The following is a 26396-nucleotide window of genomic DNA, read 5'->3' as shown; positions in this document are numbered from 1 at the left end:
TGTTGTAATCTTAAAATATGTAAATATATATATATATGAGGACGCAATGATAGAGTTTACTAGTTGTTCAGTGCTAAATACAGGGGTTGAATTAACCCAACTGAACAACATAAGTAAACATCTACTTTCCAGCACTGTCTTAGATCTTGATATTTCTATCAATAAAACTTTTACTATGTGCGCCTGTGTGCGCGCGTGTGCCACAAGCACAAAAGAGAAGACTAAATCAGAAAAGCAGCTTCATCAGAAAGATACAGTATAAGTGAATAAGTGAAACAGAAAACATACCGCGGCAACTAGTAACCATTGTTGGCAATGCCACTACAATCTTGAGAAAAGACTGAGAAGCCTGTTGTTGGTAATACATGATGCTTCTTTTCTGAACTACTTCGATGCGACGGACAAACTTAGGGGCATTGCTGTTCCTATTTGCCTCTCTCATCCTACCCTACACCAACCAACAAGAATAATATAGCAACTGCAGCATTTGCCATTAATTAACCAAACTGGTGAAGAATTCAATCATAGCATGCTTATGCAAACAAGCAGGTCAACATACCTCAAGAATTTGGTGAAAACGGGAGATATCGTCAGGGCCCATTCCAGGAGGGCAGCTGATATAGAAGTATGGTTCAAATCCATGTACATGACAACAGACGCTATTTCCTGACCAGGGCATAAACAGACATTTCTTAGTAAGTGGAAGACAAGCTACGTCAACCTCAATAAATACATTAATGATGGATTCCAAGGTATTGTGTTCCTTCTGAACTCACTCCTCACCCTACCAAGTACCACCTCCACTTAAGCTTTTCATGTTCATTTCTAATATCTAGTGTACTATGATAGCATAGAAAATACTAAAAAAGAAGCTATAATTTTCTTCTATAAAGGAAATGGCACAAGAACCTCTTTAAACAAAGAGAAACAGAAACACAAAATAAAAATACTTCAACTAGAGAATCCACTAAGATGCAACTTTAACTCAAATTTGTACCAATATATTATACACAGTCAAGAGAAAATCTATGTTCCAAATTGTGCTTGGTATCAGTGTGCCTCACAAGCTTGCAGCCCTCAGAACGTTCTAATTGTTTTTAATTTACGAAAAAACTGCTTCACCGATTAAAAAACAACAACTCCCATTTCATGACGTGCATTAATACCTCTAGGAGACTATTATATTACTTGGAATGCCAGAATTATATCTTCTTTTCTAGATCAATAGCACCATATCTACAACACAACAACAAGAATTGCAAATGCATATGACAACAGCATTAAAAATTGACAAACCTTCCTTTGTGACCCCGAAGATTCTTAAAATGGCAGCCTGACCAGAAGAATTAGGCAGCAATTCTTTATGGCTCGCTGCAATAATGTAGTCAATTTCCAGCTGCTGAAACACTGAGAAAGGACCACCAAATTTCAACGGAACTTTCAGAATGTGATTGTGAAAGTTAGGACTTATTGAAGTAATTGATGTATTTTGAAACATTTTTGTTTTACCTAAAAATCCAACTTCTCATTGTTCACTAAATTATTATAAGATCCACATGTACATCTTGCCCTCAACTCAATATACAAACGCTTTTTTTGGATAAGTCAAAAATATTCATTAATAAATACCCGAATAGTTATCGAAAGATAATAAGTACAAGACGTGCATTGTGACTCTACTTGAGTCATACATTGTCTACCACCAAGTGTGACAATATATAAACTTGCTTAATAGGATTCCATTTGAGGAATTAAAATAATTGTTGCTAATACCAAGAGCACTAAAAGACTTCAAAACTTTTGTTTTCTTTTTGATTGGTAAAGAGAAGGCTTCAAAATTTGGAGCAACAACAGGTTTATATTTTTTGTCAATACTTATAAATGGCGTCGGCCTAATGTCAATATGAGCAATCCAAAAGTAGGTACTTTTCTTCCTATTCTGTCTTCAAAATCCAAATTTTTGTTTTAGGTTTTCTGATATTTAATAAATATGAAAGTCATTAAACAATGAAAACAAAAACTTTTTTGAATTATACTCCTTAATTGAGTACAGAACAATTTATTCACATGAGTACAAACCAAGGAAAGAATAAAATATAAGAATGTTCCAAATTAATTAAATAAATAAATAAAAAGAACTACAAAACTAAGAATCCTAAACTTAAATTTTAAAGTAAATGAACTTCAAATTCCTATATGAAACGAAAATAGCTTCCACATATAAACACTTAGGTTGTTTTTGGTATGGAGGAAAATATTTTCTATTTTTCCATGTTATGTTGGTCAAAATTTATGGAAAATATTTTCCCGGGGAAAATGAATTTCGTAGTGGACATAAGAAAACAAGTTCCACAAATAAGAAACCCAAGTAATTTCTTGGAAAACAATTTTCAAAAAACATTTTCCTTATCGAACACACATTTAGACTTGCTTAGCTTAACTATTTTAAAAAATCAAAAGTACATAAAAGGGACTAAATCTCAACTGCAAAAACCCTAAGTTAAAGAGCATTACCCAGATGTAGCTTTTAGACAAGCGTAGGCTCACTCATTTCTTTTTAAGTCAAACTATATACAATGTAAAGAGAGAGGGACTTAAATTTAGTGTTCGTTGGCCTTGAAAAGCATACGACAAAGTCCTAAGCGACGTTCTATGGAGATGTTTGGAGGTGAGAGGTGTCCATGTAGTTTACATTAGAGTGATTAAGAACATGTATGATGGAACCAAGACTCAGGTAAGGACAGTGTGTAAGGACAGTGAGAGGGGACTCAAAGCATTTCTCTTTCATGATTGACTGAAACGCAAAACAGAGTTAACGTGAAGCTAGAGGTTTGGAGCCAGACCCTAGAGTCCAAAGATTTGAAGTTGAGCAGGACTAAGACTAAATTCTTGAAGTGCACGTTCAATGACGTGATTAATGAAGCAGACGAGAACGCAAGGCTTGATACTAAAGTCATCCCCAAGAAAGGAATGTTAGCACCCTTTAGTCCACCAATGGTTTACATATGGAAGATTTAAGGAAATTAGAAAGTAGATTACTTCACCTTTTAAGTTGTGTTTTTTATTTCTGTGAGCAGTGTTGCAATAGATTATTACAGCTTTTTAGACAGTAGATTATTACAGCTTTTTATTATTTATTTTTCTTATTTCTATGTAGCAGTTGTTGCAGTAAGGAGGTTATTCCTCCACTTTCTCATTTCAGTTGTAGTAGGTAGTTACTTCCTTGTTTTTTGATGGGTGGTTAATCCACTAGTGTTGTATTTATTGTTATTTTCATTCAGTGACATGATAAGCAGAAAATTAGTCAAGTTTTTGAGTACTTCAAACTCAAGAGATCGCAGGTTCTCTCTTAACGAACCAGCACCATAGGTAGAAAAAAGAAAACTTCAGAATTTATCATGCAGCATCCCATAACAAGATCCATAACTGGGGACCAAAACAACTTGGTATTAGAGACGGAAGTTATGGGAGACCAAATTCAACATCAACTAGCACAATTAGTGAATCTGTTCCAAGAAGAACGTGCAGCCAATTTAGCCAGACATGAAGCAACAAATGCTCGCTTGAATGCACTCACACATGATTTAGTAAATTCTAAGGTCGATTCTAATTCAACTAAACATATCAGTCAGAATCGTGGTTGGAAGGGTAAAAATAGAGTGGTAGGAGGGTCAGGATCAAAAGCAGGAGGAAGTTTCATCATTCTTCAACATACAAAAATGGATTTCCCACGATTTAATGGCCAAGAGGACCCTTTGGGATGGTTGAACAGATGTGAACACTTCTTTCGACACCAACAAACTCTTAAAGAAGAAAAGTTGGACTTGCTTCTTTTCATTTTGAGGGCAATGCACAACTTTGGTTTCTTCAATTAGAGTCAGATCAGCCTCAACTGTCTTGGGATGACTTCAAACTTCATTGTAACCTTCGTTTTGGGCCACCAATCATAAGTCAGAAGTTGACATAATTGGCTAAGTTACGTCAGATCGAGTCTGTGGCAGATTACCAAGAAACATTTGAGCAGTTAATTTTGCGGGGTGGTACACTTACGCAGTCACAAAAAATTGAACTTTATATCAGCGGTCTTACTGATTATATAGCAATTGAGGTTGAGTTGCATAATCCTCTAGATTTGGCTACGGTGATGAGTTTATCCCGACTTTATGAACGCAAGGAACAACCCATTTGTTTGCAATTGTTAGATGCTTGCAAATCAAAGACAGCAGATTTCTCCCTCAACATGTCAGATTTGTGAAGAAACTGACCAGATCTGAAATGGAGGAAAGGCCACTTAAGGGACTTTGTTTCAACTGTGATGAACCATTCACTCGAGGTCATCAGTGCAAGAAGTTATTTTGGATTGACTCTATATACGATGAGGAAGAATTTGTTAGAAAAGGGGGAAATACTAATACTTTCCACACTTAGCGCTTGAGGGCAAGCGCGATTTGCAGAGGGGAGTAATGTTAGCACCTTTTAGTCTACCAATGGTTTACATATGGAAGATTTAAGGAAATTAGAAAGTAGATTACTTCAGCTATTAAGTTGTGTTTTTTATTTCTATGAGTAGTGTGGCAATAGATTATTACAGCTTTTTAGGCAGTAGATTATTACAGCTTTTTAGTTATTTTTTTCTTATTTCTATGTAGCAGTTGTTGCAGTAAGGAGGTTATTCCTCCACTTTCTCATTTCAGTTGTAGTAGGAAGTTACTTCCTTGTTTTTAGATGGGTGGTTAATCCACTAGTGGTGTATTTAGTGTTATTTTCATTCAGTGCAATGATAAGCAGAAAATTAGTCAAGTTTTTGAGTACTTCAAACTCAAGAGATCGCAAGTTCTCTCTTAACGAACCAGCACCATAGGTAGAAAAAAGAAAACTTCAGAATTTATCTTGCAGCGTCCCATAACTAGATCCATAACCGGGGACCATAACAAGGAAATTCCAAATACTTGGGGTCAGTAATCCAAGGCAATAGGGAGATTAACGATGATGTCACACATCATATCGGAACGAGATGGATGAAATGGAGGCTCACATTTGGTGTTTTGTATGATAAGTATATGTCGTTAAGACTAAAAGGTAAGTTCTACAGGGTGGTGGTTAGGCCAACTATGTTGTTTGGCCAGAGTATTGGCTAATTAAGAAAGTTTGTCAATAAGATGAAAGTAGATATGAGGATGCTGAGATGAATGTGTGGGGACATCATGAGAGATAATATTAAGAATAAAAAGATTCAGGACAACATGGGTGTGAACCCCGTGGTGGATAAGATGTAGAAAGGGAGGTTGAGATAGTTCAGACATATACAAAGGAAAAACGTAGATGCCTCGGTAAGGATGTGTGAAAGGTTAGTCATGATGGCACGAAGAGGAGGAGAGGTAGGACTAAGAAATTTTGAGGAAAGGTAATTAGATAAGACATGTTGCAACTTTAACTTACCAAAGACAGGACTCTTGATAGGAGGGTATGGAGGTTGAGTATCACGGTAGAGTGATAGTAGGTTGCCAAGCAATTTTCTTTTTCATCCTTGAGTATTACTCTCATTCTTACGTTTGTTTTATCTTAAATCTCCAGTATTTCTTGTTTGTTTCTTCCATTTTGTTTATTTTATTATCTTGTTGTTATTATTGCTTACATGTCATCTCTTCTTGAACCAAGGGTCTATAGGAAACAGTCTCCCTACCCTTACAAGGTTGGGGTAAAGTCTATGTAGACTCGACCCTCCCCAAACCCCACCTTGCGAGATTATATTGAGTATTTAGTTGTTGTTATATATACTGAAGTTCTTAAACTATATTATAATTACATCAAATGCACGCTGTAGTATCAAATTAAATCAAATAAAAAATCTGCACACATTGCTGAAAAGAGCAGCCAGGGCCGTGCTACTCCGCACCAGCTGACTTGAAATCCTTTGTAAGAAAAGCTTAACACCAAATAAACAACTTCAGAAACCCTAAACATTCAGCACCATAATTGAGACAGACTCCACCAAATTCACCAAATAATTCAAAAATCTAGGGAAACAAGAAAAAAGAGCTTTCAGAAAAAGAAATGAACAATACATTAACCAAGCAGAAACAAATAAAACAAAGGCGTGAAGTCGAAAATTAAGTGCAAAATGTTTCTCAATTACAATCTTCTTACATATGCTTTGTGTCTGAGCGATGTAAGCTTGAGATAGAGAAGGACGTTTCCACTTCTGAAGCCTCTCCTTTATGGCATTGCTCTCTTCGAGCTCACGAAGGACCTGTGAATCTTCTTCGTACTGAAGCAATGTCTCTTCGAGGAATACATCCTCGTCTAGGTCCTCTTCTTCCATGGCGGCGTGGTGTTTCTGCTGCTGTTGAGGCGACGGCGTTGCTGCCGCCGATCGCTTCTTAGAGTTGCCGGTGTTCATAGTGGTTCGTCGTAGTTGGGAGAAGAGGGTTTAGGAAGTTCTAGCTGTGTGCCAATTCCCGCCAGTTCATGGGGTATATGTAAACGGAGGAGAAGAATTGGAATTGTACTTTTGGTACCTAAAGTTTCATCTAAATATCAATGTGGTCCCTGAAGATACTATAATAATCTAATTGGAAATATTTGATTTGTCATTAATTTGATTTAGTCCTCGAAAATTGGGGAAATTCTAATTATATCCTCTGTTTAACGATGTTACTCATAAAACGGGACTAAGTGTTTGACAATTAATAGAAGCTTAGTAGGTAATAGTATGTTTACTTATTATTCGTCCATGCTAATAGTTATAGTATTGATCTTGTAAATTTTTGTTGTTCGATTTTTGTTATTGTATGTTATTTCATTTGTTTCGATTATCATATTATTTATTTGTAATTATTGTCTTATTCTATATTATTTGTTATTTTTTTGTTATCGTATGCTATTTCTTATACTTATGTTCCTTCTTTAGCATACACAATGCACTCGAGAATGAGTGTAAAGGACCGTTTTTGTCAAATGTGAGAGGTTGATGACCAAATTGATATATTAAAAATGTTACTGACTAATTGAAACTTAGCCCCTTTTACTAGGAAGTAAATATGCAATTTCCCGCAAGGATAACCAAGTTGGTTGAACAAAAAATTTTCCGAATGAGTGGTGTCAAGTTCAAAATCCCTTTAATGTTTTTTCGATAAAACTCATCGCAAAAGACTTATCTAGTGCAATATACCTTTCCAATGTTGTTCCAGAGCTATGGAGCAGAATTTTCCTTGTACGCACTGATAGCGCAAAGGTGATTGAATTGGTTGATGAAGGGTCTCAAGTTCAAACCGCATGCATGCTTTCTCAATCAAACTCATAATTTTCAGGCTATTACATTTACCATGTGCACTCATAATTTTCAGGCTATTACATTTACCATGTGCACACTCAAAGGCGGATGCAGTTTCGTTGTCATAAAAGAAAATGCTCGAGCTGGTGTGTCTGATACAACGGAGATATTTTTGAAGAATATTATCTGCTGTTTGATTGCGATTTTTTTTTTTTTTATAAAAGCAATGGTAGCAAATTGATGTGTTTTGATGAATTTCTAAACATCAGTTGGAGAAGTGAAATTTTTCACACATTTAGCGTTAAGTTCAAATCCAAGTCACATTTGCACATGACATTCAGCCCTTGTTTCCAGAATATTACAACAACTACGCCTCGATCCCAAGCTAGTTGATGCCAGCTATATGGATCATCCCTCTCCGAAGCCTAAAAAAATAATGTTTAAGACAGCACTCTTAAGACAACTGACCTAAAATGATGTCCTCTCAAACAAACAACAATTGATGTATACCAGCAAAACCTAGCCCAATCTTAATCAGCGCGAAAATACGTTCTGATGTTTGCTTGTACATAAGGGAAATCATGGGTTACATCCCTCACCTGATAATTAGTTACCTCCCTCACCTGTCCCTTCATCACCTGGTGTTTCAGCAGTACCTTCCTCACTCTTCTCATCGGTTTCGTTTTGTTCCTCTTCTTTAGGCTCAGTTGTCTCTGGCTTTGCCGGCCCTGGGCCAGCAGACACCTTCACCATGGAAGGACGTAAGAGTCTGTCTCCAAGTCTGAAACCTTTGCGATATTCTTCAAGTACAACACCTTCTTCAAATTCTGAGGAATCCTCGCGCATTATAGCTTCATGCAGCTGATCATGGGAGATCAGTCAATACTAAAAAGAGACAGGTAGGTAATACAGTTTCATCTATTGGGATAAAACTACAGAAAAGGCTTTCATCAACATTACAATAACAAGGTGACGCAAACAGATTTCAATATTAGATTGTTATACAGCTTGAAGGAAACAAATTCTTGTTTAGTTCCCTTCATGAAAGAATACCATAAGTCTATACATTGCAACTCACCGAGTTGGCTCAAAAGAATGCTGATTTAGATTGAGCTAAAAATCAAGTCGAGGTCTTCCTAAAAACCGAATAGAAGTTAGACAGCTTTTGAAAAAGTTCATCAATAATTTGACTGAATTTTGAGCCAACTCGGGAACTGGCCTGCATTAAACCAAGGATCAAATAGAAGAATCACTACATGAACAACAGAAGATGGCAGCTCAAAACTTTGTTTTCCTGAACAATACAACCTATATCTACCTATCTATTCAAACAAGCACCACACAGCACGGAAAGAAAGCAGCTTTTTAAAATACTCATGTGTGTCTATGTAGGAATACATCTGTATTTGTAAATGGAGGCACGGGTGAGAAACTTACCAATGGGTCGAATGGCTTCCCAACTGTCTCCACAGGCTCAACACCAAGAGATCCAAGGATTTCCATAAATTGTTTAGAAATGCTCTGATAACTATTATTAATTTTTTCCTCTCCCTCTGTTGCCACCTTGATTTGCGATTTCGCTCTCTCAAAATTGTCCATAACAGACAAAAGTTTCTCAACAACTTCCCCTTGCGCATTTGTCACAAGAGAAGCTCTTTCTCTATCTGTTCTCTTACGGAAGTTGTCGAAGTCGGCACTGATTCTAAGAACCCGGTCCCTCTCACTTGACAATTCTTCAGTCAATGAGGCTACTTTTGTCTGAAGTTCAATTTTCTCATCTTCTATGGACTTGAGGGAAATTTCTATCTCTGCAACTTTTGAATCGTCATTATTTGCTAAAGCATCTCTGTACAGCTGCAATGAAGTTGCAACGACTGATAAAGTTTCCTCTGCAGCTGCATTGTCATCCTCATCCGAAGCTTCCTCGGAAGCAGCACCATCTAAATTCTCCTGTTCAACGGTAAGAAAATACACATTTCACTAGACTTTCAATAAGTGGGTAAGAGAATTGGAACACTTGGAACTCCAGTATGTCAAGTTTTAAGTTATAAAGAAAAACCACAAAACTAATCAGCTTACTCCAAACATACATGCTGACAAAAGGATAAAAGCAGATGAAGAAACAAACTAATAGACATATTAAACACGTATTTTTTTTTTGGTGATGGTGGTATCCGGGCCAGCTTACCCGCACCAATGCTTGGGCAGAAGAGAAGAAATAACCTAGTGTTTTTAACCTCTGTTGGAATTTGAACCAAAGACCTCTAGTTTTCCATCATTTCATTGACCACTAGACTACAACCTTGGGTTATTAAACACATTATCTTATTTCATTTACATAAACCCACATCGATATGCATGCTACACAGAAGAAAAAAATACATCTAGCAAAACCCAGTACATGCTGGAGAACTAATGTATTTTATATCTCAGTCTAAGACATAGAACACTTGGTGAGGAAAAGGGGGCAGCTACAGGCCAATATTAAATGTCGAACAACACTCTCTTCAATGAACTCCACGTATGTGAGCTGCGAATAGCTGGTACCCTGATAGAGGAGAGGGGACTGCAGTATGTCACCAACCAACGTCAAAAGTTATAATATTGCTGGCATAAAATTACAAGTAACTAATATAATGTTTGTTTACAACACAAAACACTGGCAGATGTGGTCTTTGCACAACTAATACAATGACTGGTATCCCAATTAAGGCCTAACACAACTTATGTAGTGTTTGGTTTATGGCACTAAACTCTTGAATCTTGATTACTAATACCGGTATAACACCCTTCGGGGTGGCCCAGTGGTTTGGGCTTGGGACTTCCATGTTGGAGGTCTCAAGTTCGAAACCCCTTGCCAGCGAAAGCAAGGGGTTTGCCTTCTGGGTCGAGCTTGTCGCACAGGGCTTGCCTAGTGCGGGTTACCTCTCCTATGTGGTTTGCGAGCTATTGCATAGGAGCGGGGGTTTTACCCTGTGCGCACCCAAAGGGTAGCGGCTGCGGGTTTCCCTTGTCATCAAAAAAAAAAAAAAATACTGGTATAACTTATGTGGGGCTCTATGTATTATTTTATGCATGATAAAATGTAAAATAGGAATAGGTGTACTAGAAATACCAAAGATAAAGAGTATCTAAAGACAAGGGTTCTTAAAGAAGGCATTCCATAATCCATGCATAACAAGAAAATAATCTCACATGGATCTTATAGAGGTAGATCACAAGAAGACATCTCACTTGCTATCCATATGCATAATCACCTAATAATTAGTGCTTCTAATGCACCTAGGCCAGTGATTAAGCCCAACTTCTCTGAATGCATCGACAGAAAATAAACTAAATGTTTTCAAGACAGTAATATGACGATTTTGCTCAATATCAAAATGTAATACCTTTCTAGATAATCGAAATATTGTTTTTTTGATGGATAGTAGGCACCATTCTACCTTTCTTCACTTAAATACTAGACTTGGTTCACCGCCAAAATACAAACTCATGACATTCACCTACCAGTATTTTATTACCTTTGTATTGAACTAAAAGGCCTAGGTGCAGATGTTGTGAGACTATATTCACACAACTTACAAAGACCAAATACACAAAGTGATCTCTTCTTATTTGTCTAAGCCTGGATAAGCAGAATTATTCGGTACATAGTGGAATTATCGAGGTGCCATTTCCAAATAATCCTCCAGACACGTTTTCCAAAACTTCAATGTATTCTTCCAACCACATTTTCCAAGAAGCTGCCTAAGCATAATTCTGAGTGAAGTCTTGGGAGATGTTTGGTGATCAACCCCTCTGCCAAAAAATCTTAAAGCTTCACAACTGTAACTGAGCACCCTTTAACAATGTCAAACCTAGGGTGGACCCCAACCAACTTTCTCACTCCTTGCAAAGCTTCTGATAAGTGTAACAAATGAATACATGACTTAACACTTTGAATATCAACCATGACACTGATCAGTGATCACAAACTTTTCCTGTGCTACATGGTACAACACATGTACTAATTGCTGGTGGGAGGTAGCACATATCCTGTATATATTAGTCAAGGTGCAACACCACGGTTATAAAAAATAAAATATTCAGGCTTTCTCTGACTTGCTATATTCGAACACCTAGAAGGTTCTCCTTCCCGCCATGAAATAGGTTTTTCAAGGTAATGCACCCACCATTGTGGCAATTATTCATCTTTCATATACCAAAGAAATGTACCATTTATAGGATGGAGTTTGACTAACATGGAATTTGAGGTGTAGTGATGATTAGTTGACTTTCACTTGGAAAAACCTATTCCAATCACAATATCACCAGGAAATAAGCTTTGAGAGGAGGGGATGTGTTGCAACTAAGGTCTATGAAAATCCCAAGTTCGTTGACCCTTTTGCAATTCCTAAAGCAGGAAACAGAGGCTGCATTTATTAACAACAAAGGAAAAGCTTCCGCAGGCAATATAAAGTAACCCGCTACAATATAAAAAGGAACAAAAGGAAACATACCAACTTAAGTAGTCTTTCACTTGATCCTTATACATCAGGGCTAAACAAAACAAGTGCTTCTTAATAATGGTGAAATGCCAACTCATAGTTTATACAAACTCCACATAAAGGAAAAGGATAATCTATTGCCTAATGGTATGGTCTACCTGTCAATGAAGATTCAATCCAGCAGGAATTTTCTCATCTGTCTAAGCCTTGTGGGATACAGTTGTAAACTAACCCTCGAAAAACAGAAGAGGATAACATAACATAACCTAATCTACTTATGATGAAACTTAAAAACACCAAATCTATTGGGAATTGTCCACATAGTGTTAAAAAAGCCGATTTTTCATAACTCAAATCCAAAAGCTAACTCACCAGACAAGGATTGTTAACAAACCGCCTATTCTCTCAACAAGGTGTAATTAACACCTAGAGGCCTATGGGCACTCCTATGTAGTGTCAAAACGAGGTCTTATTAGCTGTCGAGAGATCAAAAACAGATACAACTGATTCAAATAGCAGACCCAATAAATTCAGCCATAACCACAGTTAATTGAACTTGTACACATCTAGAACACAAAATGCAGGATAAAATTGATGTACCTCCTGCTCGGACTCTTCTACCTGCTCCGGTTCCTGAGTCTCCGTTTCAGCAGCCTCAGCAACATCCTCATTTGAAGCAAAGATAACAAATTTCTCAACCGACCGATGCTGCAATTGCACAATTGAGTTAGCTGAGTGGTGAATACGACACCGTCTGGGGAGTAGTGGAGTCTGTCTCCGTCCACAGCGCGAGTAAGATAAGAAAGTGATACAATTAGGTTTGACAGAGGAGTAAGCGGTGGCGCTAACGGTGGTTGACGGCGACCTTAAGGTGGTGACCGGCGTTCTCAGGTTGGTGGTAGCCATTGTATGGTACAGTGGAAATGGAGGGAGAAGATAAAGCAGATAGGCCGGAAGGGTTTTAGGCTCTTTGAGAAGATTCTCACAACAAAATATTTTAACATATAGTATTATACAAACAAAATATTATTATAATTTTTATATTATCTATTTAATTACCGCGAATTTGAATTAACCAATCTGATATTTAGATGAAAATCAATCCTTTTGTTATTTAGTTTTAAATTTTGATTTCCTGGTCTATATTCAATACATGTAAATTGTGATTCAATTAATCGGATTTTAACATAAAATTCATTTAAAAAAACATTTTATATAAAAATATTTGTATTTAACGTTCAAACTCAAAAAAGCTCTCGTTAAAGATGGAGAAATTCTATTTGATTTTGATATAAAATTTATTTAAGAAAATAAAGCTTCATACAAAAATATTTCAATTATTGTAATAAGTTATGTATTTAAGGATTTTTTTAAAAAAATAAATCTAATCATGGAGTCAATTTTCTTTTAAAATATAGGAAGGTAATATTGTACAATTATATTGTTTGGTCAAATAAATGCTACAATTCTCTCATTAGCTAAATTATCTTAAGTTGATTTGACGTAATAAAGAATATGATAATTAATACATAATTAGTTCAACAAAGGTAACTTGATTTTATTGATTTGTCAATTCAACTCATTTGAACGGACTATATCTTTACATCGTCCTCTTCTATTTCATTTATTATTATTGGCTCAATAAATTTATTCGTATGTATGATAATAGTTATATTTATTTTATTGTGTTTTTATTTGATAAGATGCATAATTATATAATGTTTTTATTGATTGAAACCTTGTACATGTTATTACATTTATGAAAATGTTATAATGTTAATGATTTCTACTTAGCGACACATACTCTCTCTCTTGTGATTTAATGGAGTCATGTGAAATATTATTAAAATTTAAGAAAAGATACATAATTATACTATATTATTATGTGCAAATTTAATTTAAAAAACCACTTTTAGAACAATTTCTAGCCATGGAGGGCTTATTTAGTAACAAAGATAAGTAATAATTAATTTTAGAATTAATGTTAAAATAAATTTATTTTATATTTGGTTGAGATTTTAGAATTAATGTTAAAATAAATTTATTTTATATTTGGTTGAGATAAAATTGTAAGATGATTTATTCTCAAATTAGTTATTGTGGGTAGGGATGGACGTTCGGTTTTTCAATTGGTTTTATCAGACTTCGGTTCGATTTTAGAAAAGTGTGTACCATATACCAAAACAAATTAATTCAGTTCGATTTTTTCTACTTCTATTCGATTTAGTTCGGTGTCTTAAAATCAAATTTTCGGTGTGAATGAAAAATAAAATGAGGACAAATCAAATATAAGATACTTAAAATTTAAAAATACGCTGAGGAATGATAAGTCTCGGTTTACTGTGCTAACTAAAAGACTATATTTATCTTTGTCAAGAACATTGTGCCTCCAACTACTTCTCGATAAAAACAAAGATGAAGACGAGCTCCTTTACATGTACATTGATAGAAATATGTTTTGGTTCCTCTTGAAAACTATTATTTGAAGTTAAATATTGAATAGTACATTTGTTGCAACTTTGATTTGTTCATGAATGATTTAATTGTTAATTGACTTTATTTTTAGTCAAGAGAATACCCATAAAATCTATATTTATTTTTTTTATTTTTTTATTTTTAAAATAATCAAAGTTTGAATTTTCGGTGCACCGAAGAGACCCTTACATCGAACACACCAAACTTTTGAAAAATAACACCGACACCAAATCAAAATTGAAGAACCAAATTAGTTCGGTTCAATTCAATTTTTCGGTTCTTCGTTAATTATGCCCACTCCTAATTGTGGGACTATAATATTATTTTTATCCCACATTAAGAGTGAGATAATAATTTTAAAATAACTTATTCTGCAACAAAACAAGCCCTTACTAGTTATGCCAAAATTCAGTTTCTGCTGAGATTTTCCAAACAGACCTTAAAAAACTTCACCACTCCCAAACCCCACCACCGCCCGGCGACCCGAAAATGGACGGCGGCAGCATTCTGGAGACGATCGGAGTTGAGATCATCGGAGTAATGTCACCAGTATCCATCTGCATGTTCCTCGTTGTCCTGATCGTATATACCCTTTCTTCACCACCTTCCTCCGATAACCAGCAAGTCATCCGTACAGCCGCTAACCTCATATACCTCGAATCATCTTCCGATACTACTACCCAGAAGCTCGAAGGAGCTCTTCTAAACGCCGTCGTTTTTGTAGTCCTCATAACCCTTGTAACATTCCTTCTGGTAATCCTCTATTACTATCGTTTCACTAATTTTCTGAAATACTACATCCGTTTCTCTGCTTTCTTCGTTCTTGGTTCGATGGGTGGGTCGATTTTTCTTACTCTTATTCAGCACTTCAATATCCCGATTGATTCCTTCACTTTTTGTCTCCTCCTTTTCAATTTCACCATTTTGGGGGTCATTTCTGTGTTTTCACAAGGGGTTCCGATTCTGCTTAACCAAATGTATATGGTTGCTTTAGGGATTATTGTAGCAGCTTGGTTTACGAAATTACCTGAATGGACAACTTGGGTTGTGCTTGTTGCACTTGCTTTGTATGATCTTGTTGCAGTTTTAGCTCCTGGTGGACCGTTGAAGATGTTGGTGGAGCTAGCTTCAAGTAGGGATGAAGAGTTGCCTGCTTTGGTGTACGAGGCCCGGCCTAATGTGGGTTCGAGATCAGGGAATAGAGGGCCAAATTTAGGGCTTTTGTTAGCTGGGTTTTCTGATGGGGACCCGATTGAGCTTCGGGTTATGTCGAGTAGTGAAAATGTGGTTCAGAATGGGAGGGGTGTGAATGAGATGAGGAGTGAAAGTGAAGATATTGATGGTGTTAGAGAGGTTGAAATTGAGGGGGAGATGTTACCATTGATGGGTAGTAGTAGTAACGAAAGAGAAAGGCCGGTGGTCAATGAAGAGATAAGAGAAAGTAATGAGAGTGATCGTGGTCGGGTTTTGGAGAGGGAAATTGAGGAAGAGGAGGAGAGAGGGAGGGGGATAAAGCTTGGTTTGGGAGATTTTGTTTTCTATAGTGTGTTGGTGGGGAGAGCTGCAATGTATGATTTGATGACTGTTTATGCTTGTTATCTCGCTATTATATCTGGATTAGGGTGCACGCTTATACTGTTAGCGGTGTGTCGACATGCCTTGCCAGCACTTCCCATATCCATTGCTTTGGGGGTCATCTTTTACTTCTTGACAAGGCTGTTGATGGAGCCATTCGTTGTTGGGACTTCGACGAATCTTTTGATGTTCTGACCACTGACATGTGGAGGAGGAAATTAGAAAGTACAGGATATATTGAGTTCTAAGACATATATTTTGATTTAGAAGAAAACTAATTGCTTTCGGTACACCCTTGTTTCAAGGTTCCGAGCAGGAAGGGACAACTCAGCTATATTTTTTCTGATCTATCTGTAAAATCACAAGTCTATTGAGGTTTGTCCCTCTATTGATTCTCTAACTGATTTTGGTATACATAATATTGTTAAGAATGTTATAACTCCCATTTGTACATGGGCTAAAAGATGTATTCCATGCACTTGACGTGTCGTATACTATATGATTTGATAAATTCAAGTACTTAGCTATGTATCAACTATTGGTGTAAGTAGTTCTATTGCTTATGCGTTACAGTTCTATTGGTGACAAGTTACTTATTGAAATTTTAGGTTTGACCCAAACCTCTTGAATGCTTAACATTCTACTTAATGTTATTTTCTTGGATTGTAGTGTACATCCGAATAGAAAGGGAATCAACTGCTACATACAACTAAAGAGCAGTTGCACTATATCTTGATTCAACGACTCAGAATAACAATGTTCAACATAATTTTTTCATCTATTGGTTGTTTTAACTATGTACATGATCTCTTAGGATTCTGCTTACTTTCTATACTGGATTGGAAAATTCATCTCCTAGTTTCATCTGGTACTTGGTGAGAGGTATCAGTGCTTTCTTTCTCTCACGCTCTGACTCAAGGGCTGTCAATGTGAAGATCTTTCGGTATCCATCTTAATCTCAAAGACCTTGTACTGGTTTGGAGTGTTGCTTTCAGGAAATGTTTCCTTTAAAAGCTAGTAGAACCAATTCTTTGCAAGGAGCCATTTGAGGCGAAGTGTTCTCGAGATAGAATCAGGTCATAAGCTTTGTGTGCGATATATTAAAGAGGAATAAGCACAGCTGCTAAGTAAACCAACTCGCAAAAAGAGTATGTCTGACTTAATTGCTTTGTTTTTTTCTTTCTGTGATAATGTCTGGCTCGGTTGCTAACACACTGTTTTAACCTAAAACTAAGTACTGAATTGTTTTTAGTCGATTACCCTCCCCAGACCCCAATTGTGAGATTTCATTGGGTATGTTGTTGTATCTGTTGAAAGCATATTTCGTGAAAATGGAACCTATTCCGAAGTTTGTGAAATCAGAAGCATATTGTTTGAGGAATGCTGTTACATATAGGCAGAGAAATGTCCAATGGCTAATCTAGGTATTGCCTTGCATCAACCATCATTGTTTCTACCTCCTTTTTTGGCCCTAAAGCACTTCCTTGTGTGTTTTTGTTTTGGATGTACTATTTCTATTTTGGCTCAGTTCTAGTTACACATAATTTACAAGTGTACCTATCACCTGATTATACAGATAGAAAGATTTCCATGCGCAAAATTACCATAACAGGATTGAACAGATCCCCTGGTCAGAGGAATAAAATTACCATCTTTGAAGCAAGACATTAGAAGTTTTTTCTATCAATAAACTTTTGCCAGAAGCTCCACTCATAATTATGACTTCACATCTAAGTCTAAAGCTAATCTATCCTTACATATGAAGAGTATGTGCATAATTTTCTTCATTACTTATCCTACTGAAATGATTTTGATGGTTGTTGCTTTCAAATTTGTTTAAGTTGGGTGTATTGTTCTGTACTTGCATGATATAGCTGTGGGGTGGGGAGGTTTGCCTTAGTTTCAGTTTCACTTGAACAAGGATAACCATTGGTGGTTCACCTTGGCATTAAAGATGCAGGAGACATTAATCAATCCAGCATCTCATACTGCATGTCCATAAGCTGCATCAGCTGATATGTTACTGAACTTTGTTGTCTCTCTAACTAAAGTTGGTGCATCTGCTTGTTACAGTCGCTAAGTTATAAATTTTGTTTCTTTGTGAACCTTCTTGACACTATCTCATTTGGATGGGATCATATCCCCAGTAGATGCACTTTCTATAGATGCTTTTTTCGTAGCCAAGGAATAGAAATCAAGAGGAAATGAAACAAATAGTAGAGTCAGGTAGTCTATGAGAAAAGATTATTGCCTTCACTTGTATTCTTTCAAACTTTATCTGTTTCCTAGGCACATTGGATGGAGTTCTCTCAAAGCTTTGCCAACTACTGAAAAATCCAGTTCTGTGTACAATTATTTGTACATAATGAGCTGCTTCCCATTTTTCATCTTCATTTTTCTGTTTGTTTAGCCAGCAGAGATCATTTAATAGTTCTACCTATTTGTCAACTACTGAAAATCCAGTACTATTGGTGATCCCTTCTGCATATGCATGTTATACTTTGAACTTGTAGTACTGGATTGCATCTAGTCGACGTGTGTGCAAGCTGGTTTGAATATTGCTGTAATAACAAATAACAACTTGATTTCCAAACTAACAACAGAAAATTCATGGATAGTTCTACCCATTTTCCATTACCAAAATAATTATACCAAACACGACTTTAAATAATCCCACAACTACAACAGCAATGACAATATTAACGTAATTCCACAAGTGGGATTTTGAGAGGGTAAAGATTAATATAGACCTTATTTGGAGGGTAGAGAAAATGTTTTCGATACTCTCAACTCACCTCAAAAGAAAGGAAGTGAAGCATGTTTGTAAGAAAAAAAAACTACTCCATACTCTCTCTGTCTCTAATTACTTGTCCACTTTTGAATTGACACACCTATTAAGAAAACAATTATTGACACAGTGAGTTTACCATTTTTCCCCTACTAATTATTAAGTGGATGGAATAAAAATTTAAGATTTTCAAGAAATTGTACCTTTTTCAAAGTAATTAATTGAGGATATAATAGGTAAAATTATTTTGTCTTTTCTTAATTTGTCAAAATGAATAAGTAATTAGGGACAACTATAAAAAAAAAAGAAAGTGAACAAGTAATTAGGGACAGAGAGAGTATCTAACATGTTATACTTTAGGCAAGTCAAATTATATTTATCTGACTGCCTATATCTACACACATTTTCATTTGGTTATAATTATAATATTACATAATACAAGAACAGCAATGCCACCAAATATATTTTCCTTCTTATATACAAGGATGCACGCTGCTCAACCACTTTACAAATTACTCTCTCCCTCTCTGTATCTATAAAAAAAAAATTGAGTAATTTTGACAGCAATTGAAGATCTCAGCTCAGCTATTTGCAAATTGCAATAGCTTATTTAACAAGGTATGAAGCAGGGGTTCTCCATGAGCAAATTCGAACCCGTCGACAAAAACAAACAACTATACAGCAGAACCCCTTTCATCTTTTGTCATCAAATGCTTTAGCTTTTTCTACAGATTCCATTGCTTCTTCAAACGATTTCTACACTCAGAGATCACAAAGAAGATTGTTAGGGAAAATTATTCTGAGACTTTACTGCTTACTAAATATAACAAATACTTCTACAACTGAATGACTTTAGTGAAGTTCCTATAAATTTAAACAGAAACTACATAGATTACAGAAATAATAAGATATGATACATTATACTGAAAAATAAGCTCAAAAAGGTAGGGGTCACTGCCTGCTCACATGTCAACAACAACATACCCAGTGAAATATACAATCCTACCATTGAAACAAAAAAAAAAAAGGGACCAAATTTTTTACCAAGTGAAGGCAATATTAAAACCTTGGACCACATTTCTTTTTCTTGTTCTCAGTTAAATAGTTTGTTCATTAATCTCTATGCAGTTTCAATTAACAAAAAGTGTATGGAGAGTGATAGAGAAAAGGAAAAGAAGTCTTACTCCAGAATTTTGCATCTTCCATAGTGCCTCCCCACCTGCATCAACTACATATGTTGCACCTAACAATACACTGCAGAGAAATATATATCAGCGAGTTACTTAGAAGATTCTAACTGGGTCAAATTTGAGGAAAATAACTTATCCATAACAAAAACATTGACGTAAAGTAAAACAGGATGATGTATTGAAGAATCAAGTTGTTTCACATGAATCAGGAAGTTTAGGAACTAGAAATACATAGAATTCACCCAAACCCAAAGGATGAGACTGGACAGTCGACGAGACAAATTTGAAATGCCAAATTTTCTTGGATACCTTCCTATTTGGTCTTGATGACCGTTTCCTTAGAAGTATCACAGAAACTACCAATAGAATTCAACATTCACCCAAGGTGGTGTCTTCCTTAATGATCCAGCTAAAGTGCTATAACCATACATTCAGGGGAATGCCAATATACCACAGTTCCCTCATTACAAACACATCAAGATTGAACTGAAAGATCAGAATCGTTGAATATCCACATTCAAAACTTGAAACTAGACTAATTCATGAACCTTGGTAAGGCACAAATGCAAAAGTTAGAAGTAACACAAAGATTCTGACTTTTAGCTATAATTCACTTATTTAGTAAAAACCTACCATATCCAAAAGAAAATATATAGAGAAGAACCAAACTTCAAATTACATGGAAAACCAACTGCAGCTGATACTGCATACATAACACCACATACCAATAAGCCAATAAATGTAGCAAATTCGGTATCCAATTGCCCAAAATAACCAGACAATTTAGAAATATGTTCTTTTCTTTTGGGTGGATGAAGGTGAGAGAGATCAAGTATTAGGAATATATTTACAATTATGTAACTCCAACTGTTGCACATCGACAGCATCTACCACACACAAGTAGGAAGAATACCAACATATAAGTCTTAACACAAACTCATATGACTGTTAAACTCAGGACCTCCACTTTGACTTGGCAACTACGAAAATCACATATTCACATGACTCAACCATTAGGTCTAATGGAACAAAAACGCCCTTAAAGTTTACAACTTTACACAATACATATCGCCTCAAATAAACCTTTTTTAACAAGGGCATATTGCCACAAGAACTATAAGCAAATTCAATACTCCTCTTCCCAATTTATATGACAATCTCTGTTTTTAGGGCATTCCAAGATACTTTTATTAAACTAGGAGTATTCAAAATTCAAAGTTTGTTGGTTCTGTGACCTTCTCTTTCAAGTTTAACATTTTTCTAATATGACTTCCACTAGAGTTGAAAGATAAAATTATTGAGTATGGGAATGAAACAAGTCCAATTTGAGCAAGATGGATATTGGGAATTCATATAGCTAAAACTTAAACTAGTTTGAGAATGAGACAGAACTATTGTTGTGATAATAATTACTACTAATAATAAAACTTAAAGCTATGTATCAATCAACCACCATGTTTCAAAATGGATTAGAGAACACGAAATGTTACCCGGCAAGTGCAGCATTGAGGAGAAATGCCCGCGTCGTCATGAACCGCAGAACCATCTCGAATTTGGTAACAATACTTGCAGAACCGCCGGCGTCAGCAGGCCGACTATACCCATACCCATAACCATAACTATTCCTATACTCGTTCTTATATTTACGGTTATAATTGTCACTATTACCACCATAATTATTCGCAGAATTCCGGTAACTATTGGACCGGATATTGTAATCAGCGCGCTTGCGATCGTCGATCAGAGTCTCGTAAGCTTCGGAAACTTGCTTGAATTTAAGCGTAGCGTTTTCCTTTAACTGATGCGAAGAATGTGCGTGTTTGTCGGGATGAAATTCCATTGCCAATTTCCGAAACGCTTGCTTAATTTCTTCCTTGCTAGCGCTTCGTGTTAACCCTAATACTTTGTAATGATCCATTATTTGCTGTTTTTAGCTACTTTTTTGTGATCTCTGCCAGAAAGTGGGTCAATTTTGGAGGAGATGGAGATGGCGGTTTCAGAGCTAGGTTTGTTTATTCATGGCAGAAAAAGAGAGAACTACGTGACATAATCGTGGAGCTTCCATGGCCGCGAGCTCTTCTTTAATTGATGGATGTAATTGTTAAAATCAGTTGATTTGTAGATTGTTGATTTAAATATAATATTTGTTTTGATTATTATTTAAATTTTATCATACAATATCGTTTAAATCGTAGGACGAAAAGATTATGTAATGATCAATTTGGTGTGATTGGTCTTTACCTCAATATTTTATTTTTTTCATTTTGTCTTTATATTATTTAATTATCATATTTCATCTTTTGTTCTACCTTTTCATAATAATTTTAACCTCATACCCTACTTTTCTTTAGGTTTATTATTCAAATTATGAGTATATAAAATTACATAACGACGGAGAACGATTCATTCTATCCAAACACTGTATTCATTAACACAATACAATACATTATGAAAAAATATATAATAACCATCCAAACAAAATGTTAATATTTTCCTATATTTTGTCTTTACTTATTATTTAATAATTCTATTTTATTCTTTATCCTATTTTTTCACAATATCTCTACCTAATATACTACTTTTTTCTAGTGAGGCTATCATTCAAATTAGAGATGTGTGACATTATGAAACAACGAAGAATGATACAATTTATTTGAACACAATATTTATTAAACCAAAACAGTATGATATAATACAATATGATACATTAGAAAACAATATGCAACAACAATCCGAACAAAGTGTAACAGGAAAATGAAGATAAAAAAAATTATAAATACGATACAAGAGCTTAAAGCATTAATCCCTCATTAATTAACAAAAAATATGTATTTTTAACCTTATTAGGTAAAAAAAATTTATGTTATAACTTATTAATTCCACATGTTACTTGATTTATTCTAATAATCTTGGTGTTCGGATAGCTTGCGTGCACTTCAACAAATTACAGATGCCACTTAGATTATTTTTATGGCTAGGTATGCAACAGTTGAAAATAAGCAAAAGCTAACATTGGCTAGCAACAACCAAAATGTAAATAAAGTAAAAGAAGTTGTGGATTTCAGCAGGTTACCATAACATAACAAGCATCCCAAAACTAAAACAAACCTCCAAACAAGTATTCACGGGCATCATGTATATAAAAATAAAGGATGGAGATGGTGAAAGAGTTGGATCACTTATTAGGATCCACTAAATCATGTCATTTTTGAGTCCTCATATGAACAAGTGTTTGTAATCGCCATTTGCCAGCATGCAAATACGGTTATAGCTATATGTATCTGCAACAGAATAGACTCGTATCAGAATTCATTCCGTTGAAATTTGAGTTTTAACAAGCAAACAAAGTTGAGCAATATAATTCCACGAAGATGGGTATGCATTATATTATTCACTCATTTGCACTTCCAATTTAATCAAATAAAACTCCCGGTGACTTGATTTCCATGTTCAACAAAAAGGAGAAGGAGAGTTAAATCCTAAAAGCTTTATTTTGTTGATATCCAAGAGGAGATGAGGAGCTTAGGTACCCACTTTCCACTCTTGTAATGCATAAAGATGATCAAGCTCATGGGGTATTCTAACAACCAAACAAATATATAAGTGATCTGTTTATAGATCTACGCTGCACAATCCAATAGCATTTTAGTATAAAAAGGTAACTGCCTATATTTCCAGTACTCCTAATAACTCGCAGAAACTTTGAACGTAAGTTGTTTTTCTTCCAGCATACTTTTACAGGGAAAATAGTTCTAAAACATCGATGGTTCATGACTTAAAAGCATAAATGCAGGACAACAAAAAGCAAACAAAGAAGCAATCAGGAGGATTCCAGCACCTAAAGACAAGTGATTAAACATAGTAAAATATTAATGGGTAATTTGAAGTGATACCTAGTGTGTCCCCAAAGTTGGACCATACTTCAGCACGGATAGATTGGTTACTGTCAGCGATACCTGTGACCTCAACAAATGTTGTAAGAGGACCAGGTGGATTGCCTTTCACAACTATCTGCTGATCATCTGTAGATCTCCCGTTCACTGTGCCACCGCCATCAGAGCGCATAACCTGAATCACAGCTCGAACTCTCCTTCCCATGTACAAGCGGAGGAGCTCAGCATTGACGAAGACAGCAGGATTTGTTGTATCCATACCTCTAAACAAAAATTGGAAAACTGAGAAAAGAGTTTAACAATTAAGCACAAGTATTGGCAGATTAAACACTGTTTTTCTACCATGTTATCCATAATTACACTGCAGCATCTTCATTCATTCATTCATATTTGAAACAACAATTGCATCTGAATTCTGTATAACTATCAATTAGTGGATCCATTACTATGCAACAGTGAAATAACCTGGAGTTTGGTGGGTTCATGAAAGCACAGCAAGTATATAACACCAACTCAGAATAGAGAAAAATAGTTGGAAGTTTTGTATTTCCATATTTTTGCATAAAAATATTCTACCCAAAAAATAAAGTACTAAATTCAATAAGAAAGGAAGATGAATCAAAACTAAAATATGGACATAAGTGAAAAGAAGCCGAAATTAGGAGGGAAGATGGGGAAATAAGAAGAGACGGAAGAAAATGCTGGTTTCAAGACAGGGACAACAGGAAGGAGAGGGAAACAAAAGGAAGGAAGAGCAAAACAAATAAACCAAGTATACCAATGGAGAAATAATACGAAGTTTACTTTCTAAGTCATTTCTTTCCTCCTTTACTGAAACAAGCTCATGACCTTTCATATTTCATTAATTATTCATGTCGGTCACTTCTTTTCTCCAAGAGCATGACCTATGCGCTATCACTATGGCACTACCATCTTCTAGTGTTTTCAGTCAAAGTTTCCCAACTCAATAGGGAGGACTCATAGACCTGACCACCCACCCACCAAGCAAGCGGCAAGCAACCCCAAAAACTCGTCCCCCCTTGCAACAGGGCATTCCACAGCTTCAGATAAAAGTGACATTAGAAGAGCTCATGATTAACACAAAATTTCCAATTCAATAGCAATTTTTAACAACATTAACAGTACTTCCTTGATTCTTCTCATCTTTCAGTAAGCAATGAAGAGCTAACATGAGTGATTTCTTTTGCATTCTTTTCCCACCAACTACAAAGCCAATCAAGCTATAAAACACTTCTCTTCTTACAGTCCACCATCCTATTTTCCTCAAAAGCAGCAAAATAGAAGGGCATAAAAAGGAAATATCGCAACTACATTTACTTCACAATTCTACTCCAAAACGCAACTCACATATGCAGATTTCAAACATTCAACTGGAATACGATAAATGAAGCTTTTAGGGCGATATCAACAACTTCTGATAGTTCATAGAGCAAAACTCACCTCACATATGCAGACTTCAAACATTAAATCAGAGTACAAAAACTGAAGCTTATAAGTCAATATCAACAACTTCTGATAGTTCATAGAGCAAAACTCAACTCACATATGCACATTTCAGAGGATCAATCGCAGTAAGAACACTGAAGCTTATAAAGCAATATCAACAACTTCTCATAGTTCATAGAGCAAAACTCAACTCACACATGCAGTTTTTAAACATTAAACCCAACTGCAGAAACTGAAGCTTATATAAAGCGATATCAACAACTTCTGATAGTTCATAAAGCAAAACTCAACTCACATATGCAGTTTTTAAACATTAAATCGGACTGCAGAAACTGAAGCTTATATAAGGCAATATCAACAACCTCTGATAGTTCATAGAGCAAAACTCAACTCATATATGGAAATTTTAAACAGTCAATCAGAGTACGAAAATACAGCTTATAAAGCTATATCAACAACTTCTAATATCTCATAGAGAAAAACTCAATTCACGTATGCTAATTTCAAACAATCAATCCGAGTACGAAAACTGAAAGCTTATGAAGCCATTATCAACAACTTCGGATAGTTCATTGAGCGAAATTCAACTCACATATGCACATTTCAAGCAATCAATCGGACTGTGAAAAATGAAGCTTATGTTGCGAATATAAAAAAATTCTGATAGTTCATAGAGCAAAACTCAACTCACATATGCAGATTTCAAACAATCAATCGCAGTACGAAAACTGAAGCTTATAATGCGAATATCAACAACTTCTGATAGTTCATAGAGCAAAACTCATACACTGAAATCACCAAAAACAAAATCGAAACAAGAGAAACTTACCAGTTAGATTTCGAAGCTGATGAGTTTCTCGGGGAAATGGAAATCGGAAAAAATCTCTGCAAATCTCAGACGCCGAAACCCTAGTTGAAAACGAAGAGTGAATTTGTGAAATTATTCTCGCGGGAAATGGCAGTTTAATTATTAATCCCAAATTTTATATTATGAATTTAAAAGTAGTAATGAATTTGCGATTTACTAAATTAAAAAAAAAATAAAGTTAAGAATATATTTTTTAGAAAATTGATCTCTAAATTAGCAATGTTTAAATTATCATTTATAATTCTACAAAAAAAGGATAAGAATATCAGCTAATTTATGTGTCATTATGTCAATTGTTGGGCTAGTTTCACATACAAATTACAATCATTAAATTGATTTACATGATTAGAGTTGTGTATCGGTCGATTTTGTTGGATTCA

The 26396-nt window shown here is 35.4% G+C and overlaps 6 protein-coding genes across 8 annotated transcripts in view; 2 read left to right on the top strand and 4 right to left on the bottom strand.

Moving 5' to 3' along the window:
* The window catches only part of LOC125864721 (DNA polymerase delta catalytic subunit), a 30211-nt gene extending 23759 nt beyond the window's left edge, over positions 1-6452 (bottom strand). Inside the window, exons 1-4 of one of the 2 annotated variants that reach the window (XR_007446264.1) lie at positions 6148-6441; positions 1297-1407; positions 560-666; positions 289-448 (exon numbers count right to left, since the gene is read on the bottom strand). Coding sequence is in view for 1 of the 2 variants with exons in the window: in XM_049544775.1 (XP_049400732.1) it covers positions 289-448; positions 560-666; positions 1297-1407; positions 6148-6400 (631 nt within the window). In the remaining variant the exon portion in view is untranslated. Of the gene's footprint in view, positions 1-288; positions 449-559; positions 667-1296; positions 1408-6147 lie in introns of both variants that reach the window. The other variant, XM_049544775.1, reaches the window with a different exon arrangement.
* Positions 1-26396, top strand: part of LOC125864731 (calmodulin-7) — a 139204-nt gene that overhangs the window by 83729 nt on the left and 29079 nt on the right. The gene's annotated exons all lie outside the window — the stretch shown is intronic.
* On the bottom strand, positions 7617-12747 carry LOC125864724 (uncharacterized). Its single transcript, XM_049544779.1, has 3 exons — positions 12361-12747; positions 8711-9223; positions 7617-8134 (listed from the first exon to the last, which is right to left on the bottom strand). The coding sequence occupies exons 1-3, from the start codon at positions 12664-12666 to the stop codon at positions 7880-7882; spliced, it is 1074 nt and encodes a 357-aa protein (XP_049400736.1). The 5' UTR covers positions 12667-12747; the 3' UTR covers positions 7617-7879.
* On the top strand, positions 14656-16345 carry LOC125864723 (presenilin-like protein At1g08700). Its single transcript, XM_049544778.1, has one exon. The coding sequence runs from the start codon at positions 14725-14727 to the stop codon at positions 16003-16005; it is 1281 nt and encodes a 426-aa protein (XP_049400735.1). The 5' UTR covers positions 14656-14724; the 3' UTR covers positions 16006-16345.
* On the bottom strand, positions 18975-21896 carry LOC125864729 (chaperone protein dnaJ 72-like). The gene is made up of 3 exons (XM_049544787.1): positions 21279-21896; positions 19783-19852; positions 18975-19354 (listed from the first exon to the last, which is right to left on the bottom strand). The coding sequence occupies exons 1-3, from the start codon at positions 21704-21706 to the stop codon at positions 19292-19294; spliced, it is 561 nt and encodes a 186-aa protein (XP_049400744.1). The 5' UTR covers positions 21707-21896; the 3' UTR covers positions 18975-19291.
* LOC125864733 (replication protein A 14 kDa subunit B-like) lies at positions 22901-26134 on the bottom strand. 2 transcript variants are annotated; one of them, XM_049544792.1, is made up of 3 exons: positions 25978-26134; positions 23682-23944; positions 22901-23069 (listed from the first exon to the last, which is right to left on the bottom strand). In XM_049544792.1, exons 2-3 carry the CDS (start codon positions 23938-23940, stop codon positions 23005-23007), a joined length of 324 nt encoding a protein of 107 aa, XP_049400749.1. In that variant the 5' UTR covers positions 23941-23944; positions 25978-26134; the 3' UTR covers positions 22901-23004. The 2 variants fall into 2 exon arrangements, with proteins under 2 accessions (XP_049400749.1, XP_049400750.1); XM_049544793.1 differs by having other exon boundaries at positions 23682-23963; positions 25978-26093.

This window comes from Solanum stenotomum, chromosome 5 (assembly GCF_019186545.1).
Source record: "Solanum stenotomum isolate F172 chromosome 5, ASM1918654v1, whole genome shotgun sequence".
NCBI classification, from domain to species: domain Eukaryota; kingdom Viridiplantae; phylum Streptophyta; class Magnoliopsida; order Solanales; family Solanaceae; genus Solanum; species Solanum stenotomum.
The sequence above is the reverse complement of the archived record's forward strand: the minus strand, read 5'-3'. Positions and strand labels throughout refer to the sequence as shown.

Bases quoted from the DNA above. Each gene is read 5' to 3' on its own strand.
- LOC125864724 (XM_049544779.1), bottom strand. From the start codon at position 12,666: ATGGCTACCACCAACCTGAGAACGCCGGTCACCACCTTAAGGTCGCCG. The intron at 9,224-12,360 runs GTACATCAATTT...ACCGTTGAACAG, and splicing joins TAGAAGAGTCCGAGCAGGAG to GAGAATTTAGATGGTGCTGC. The intron at 8,135-8,710 runs GTAAGTTTCTCA...TCCCATGATCAG, and splicing joins GGAAGCCATTCGACCCATTG to CTGCATGAAGCTATAATGCG.
- LOC125864723 (XM_049544778.1), top strand. From the start codon at position 14,725: ATGGACGGCGGCAGCATTCTGGAGACGATCGGAGTTGAGATCATCGGA.
- LOC125864729 (XM_049544787.1), bottom strand. From the start codon at position 21,706: ATGGATCATTACAAAGTATTAGGGTTAACACGAAGCGCTAGCAAGGAA. The intron at 19,853-21,278 runs GTAACATTTCGT...ATTTCTCTGCAG, and splicing joins CTCAATGCTGCACTTGCCGG to TGTATTGTTAGGTGCAACAT. The intron at 19,355-19,782 runs GTAAGACTTCTT...CTCTGAGTGTAG, and splicing joins GGAAGATGCAAAATTCTGGA to AAATCGTTTGAAGAAGCAAT.
- LOC125864733 (XM_049544792.1), bottom strand. From the start codon at position 23,940: ATGGATACAACAAATCCTGCTGTCTTCGTCAATGCTGAGCTCCTCCGC. The intron at 23,070-23,681 runs GTATCACTTCAA...ATTCTGTTGCAG, and splicing joins CAACTTTGGGGACACACTAG to ATACATATAGCTATAACCGT.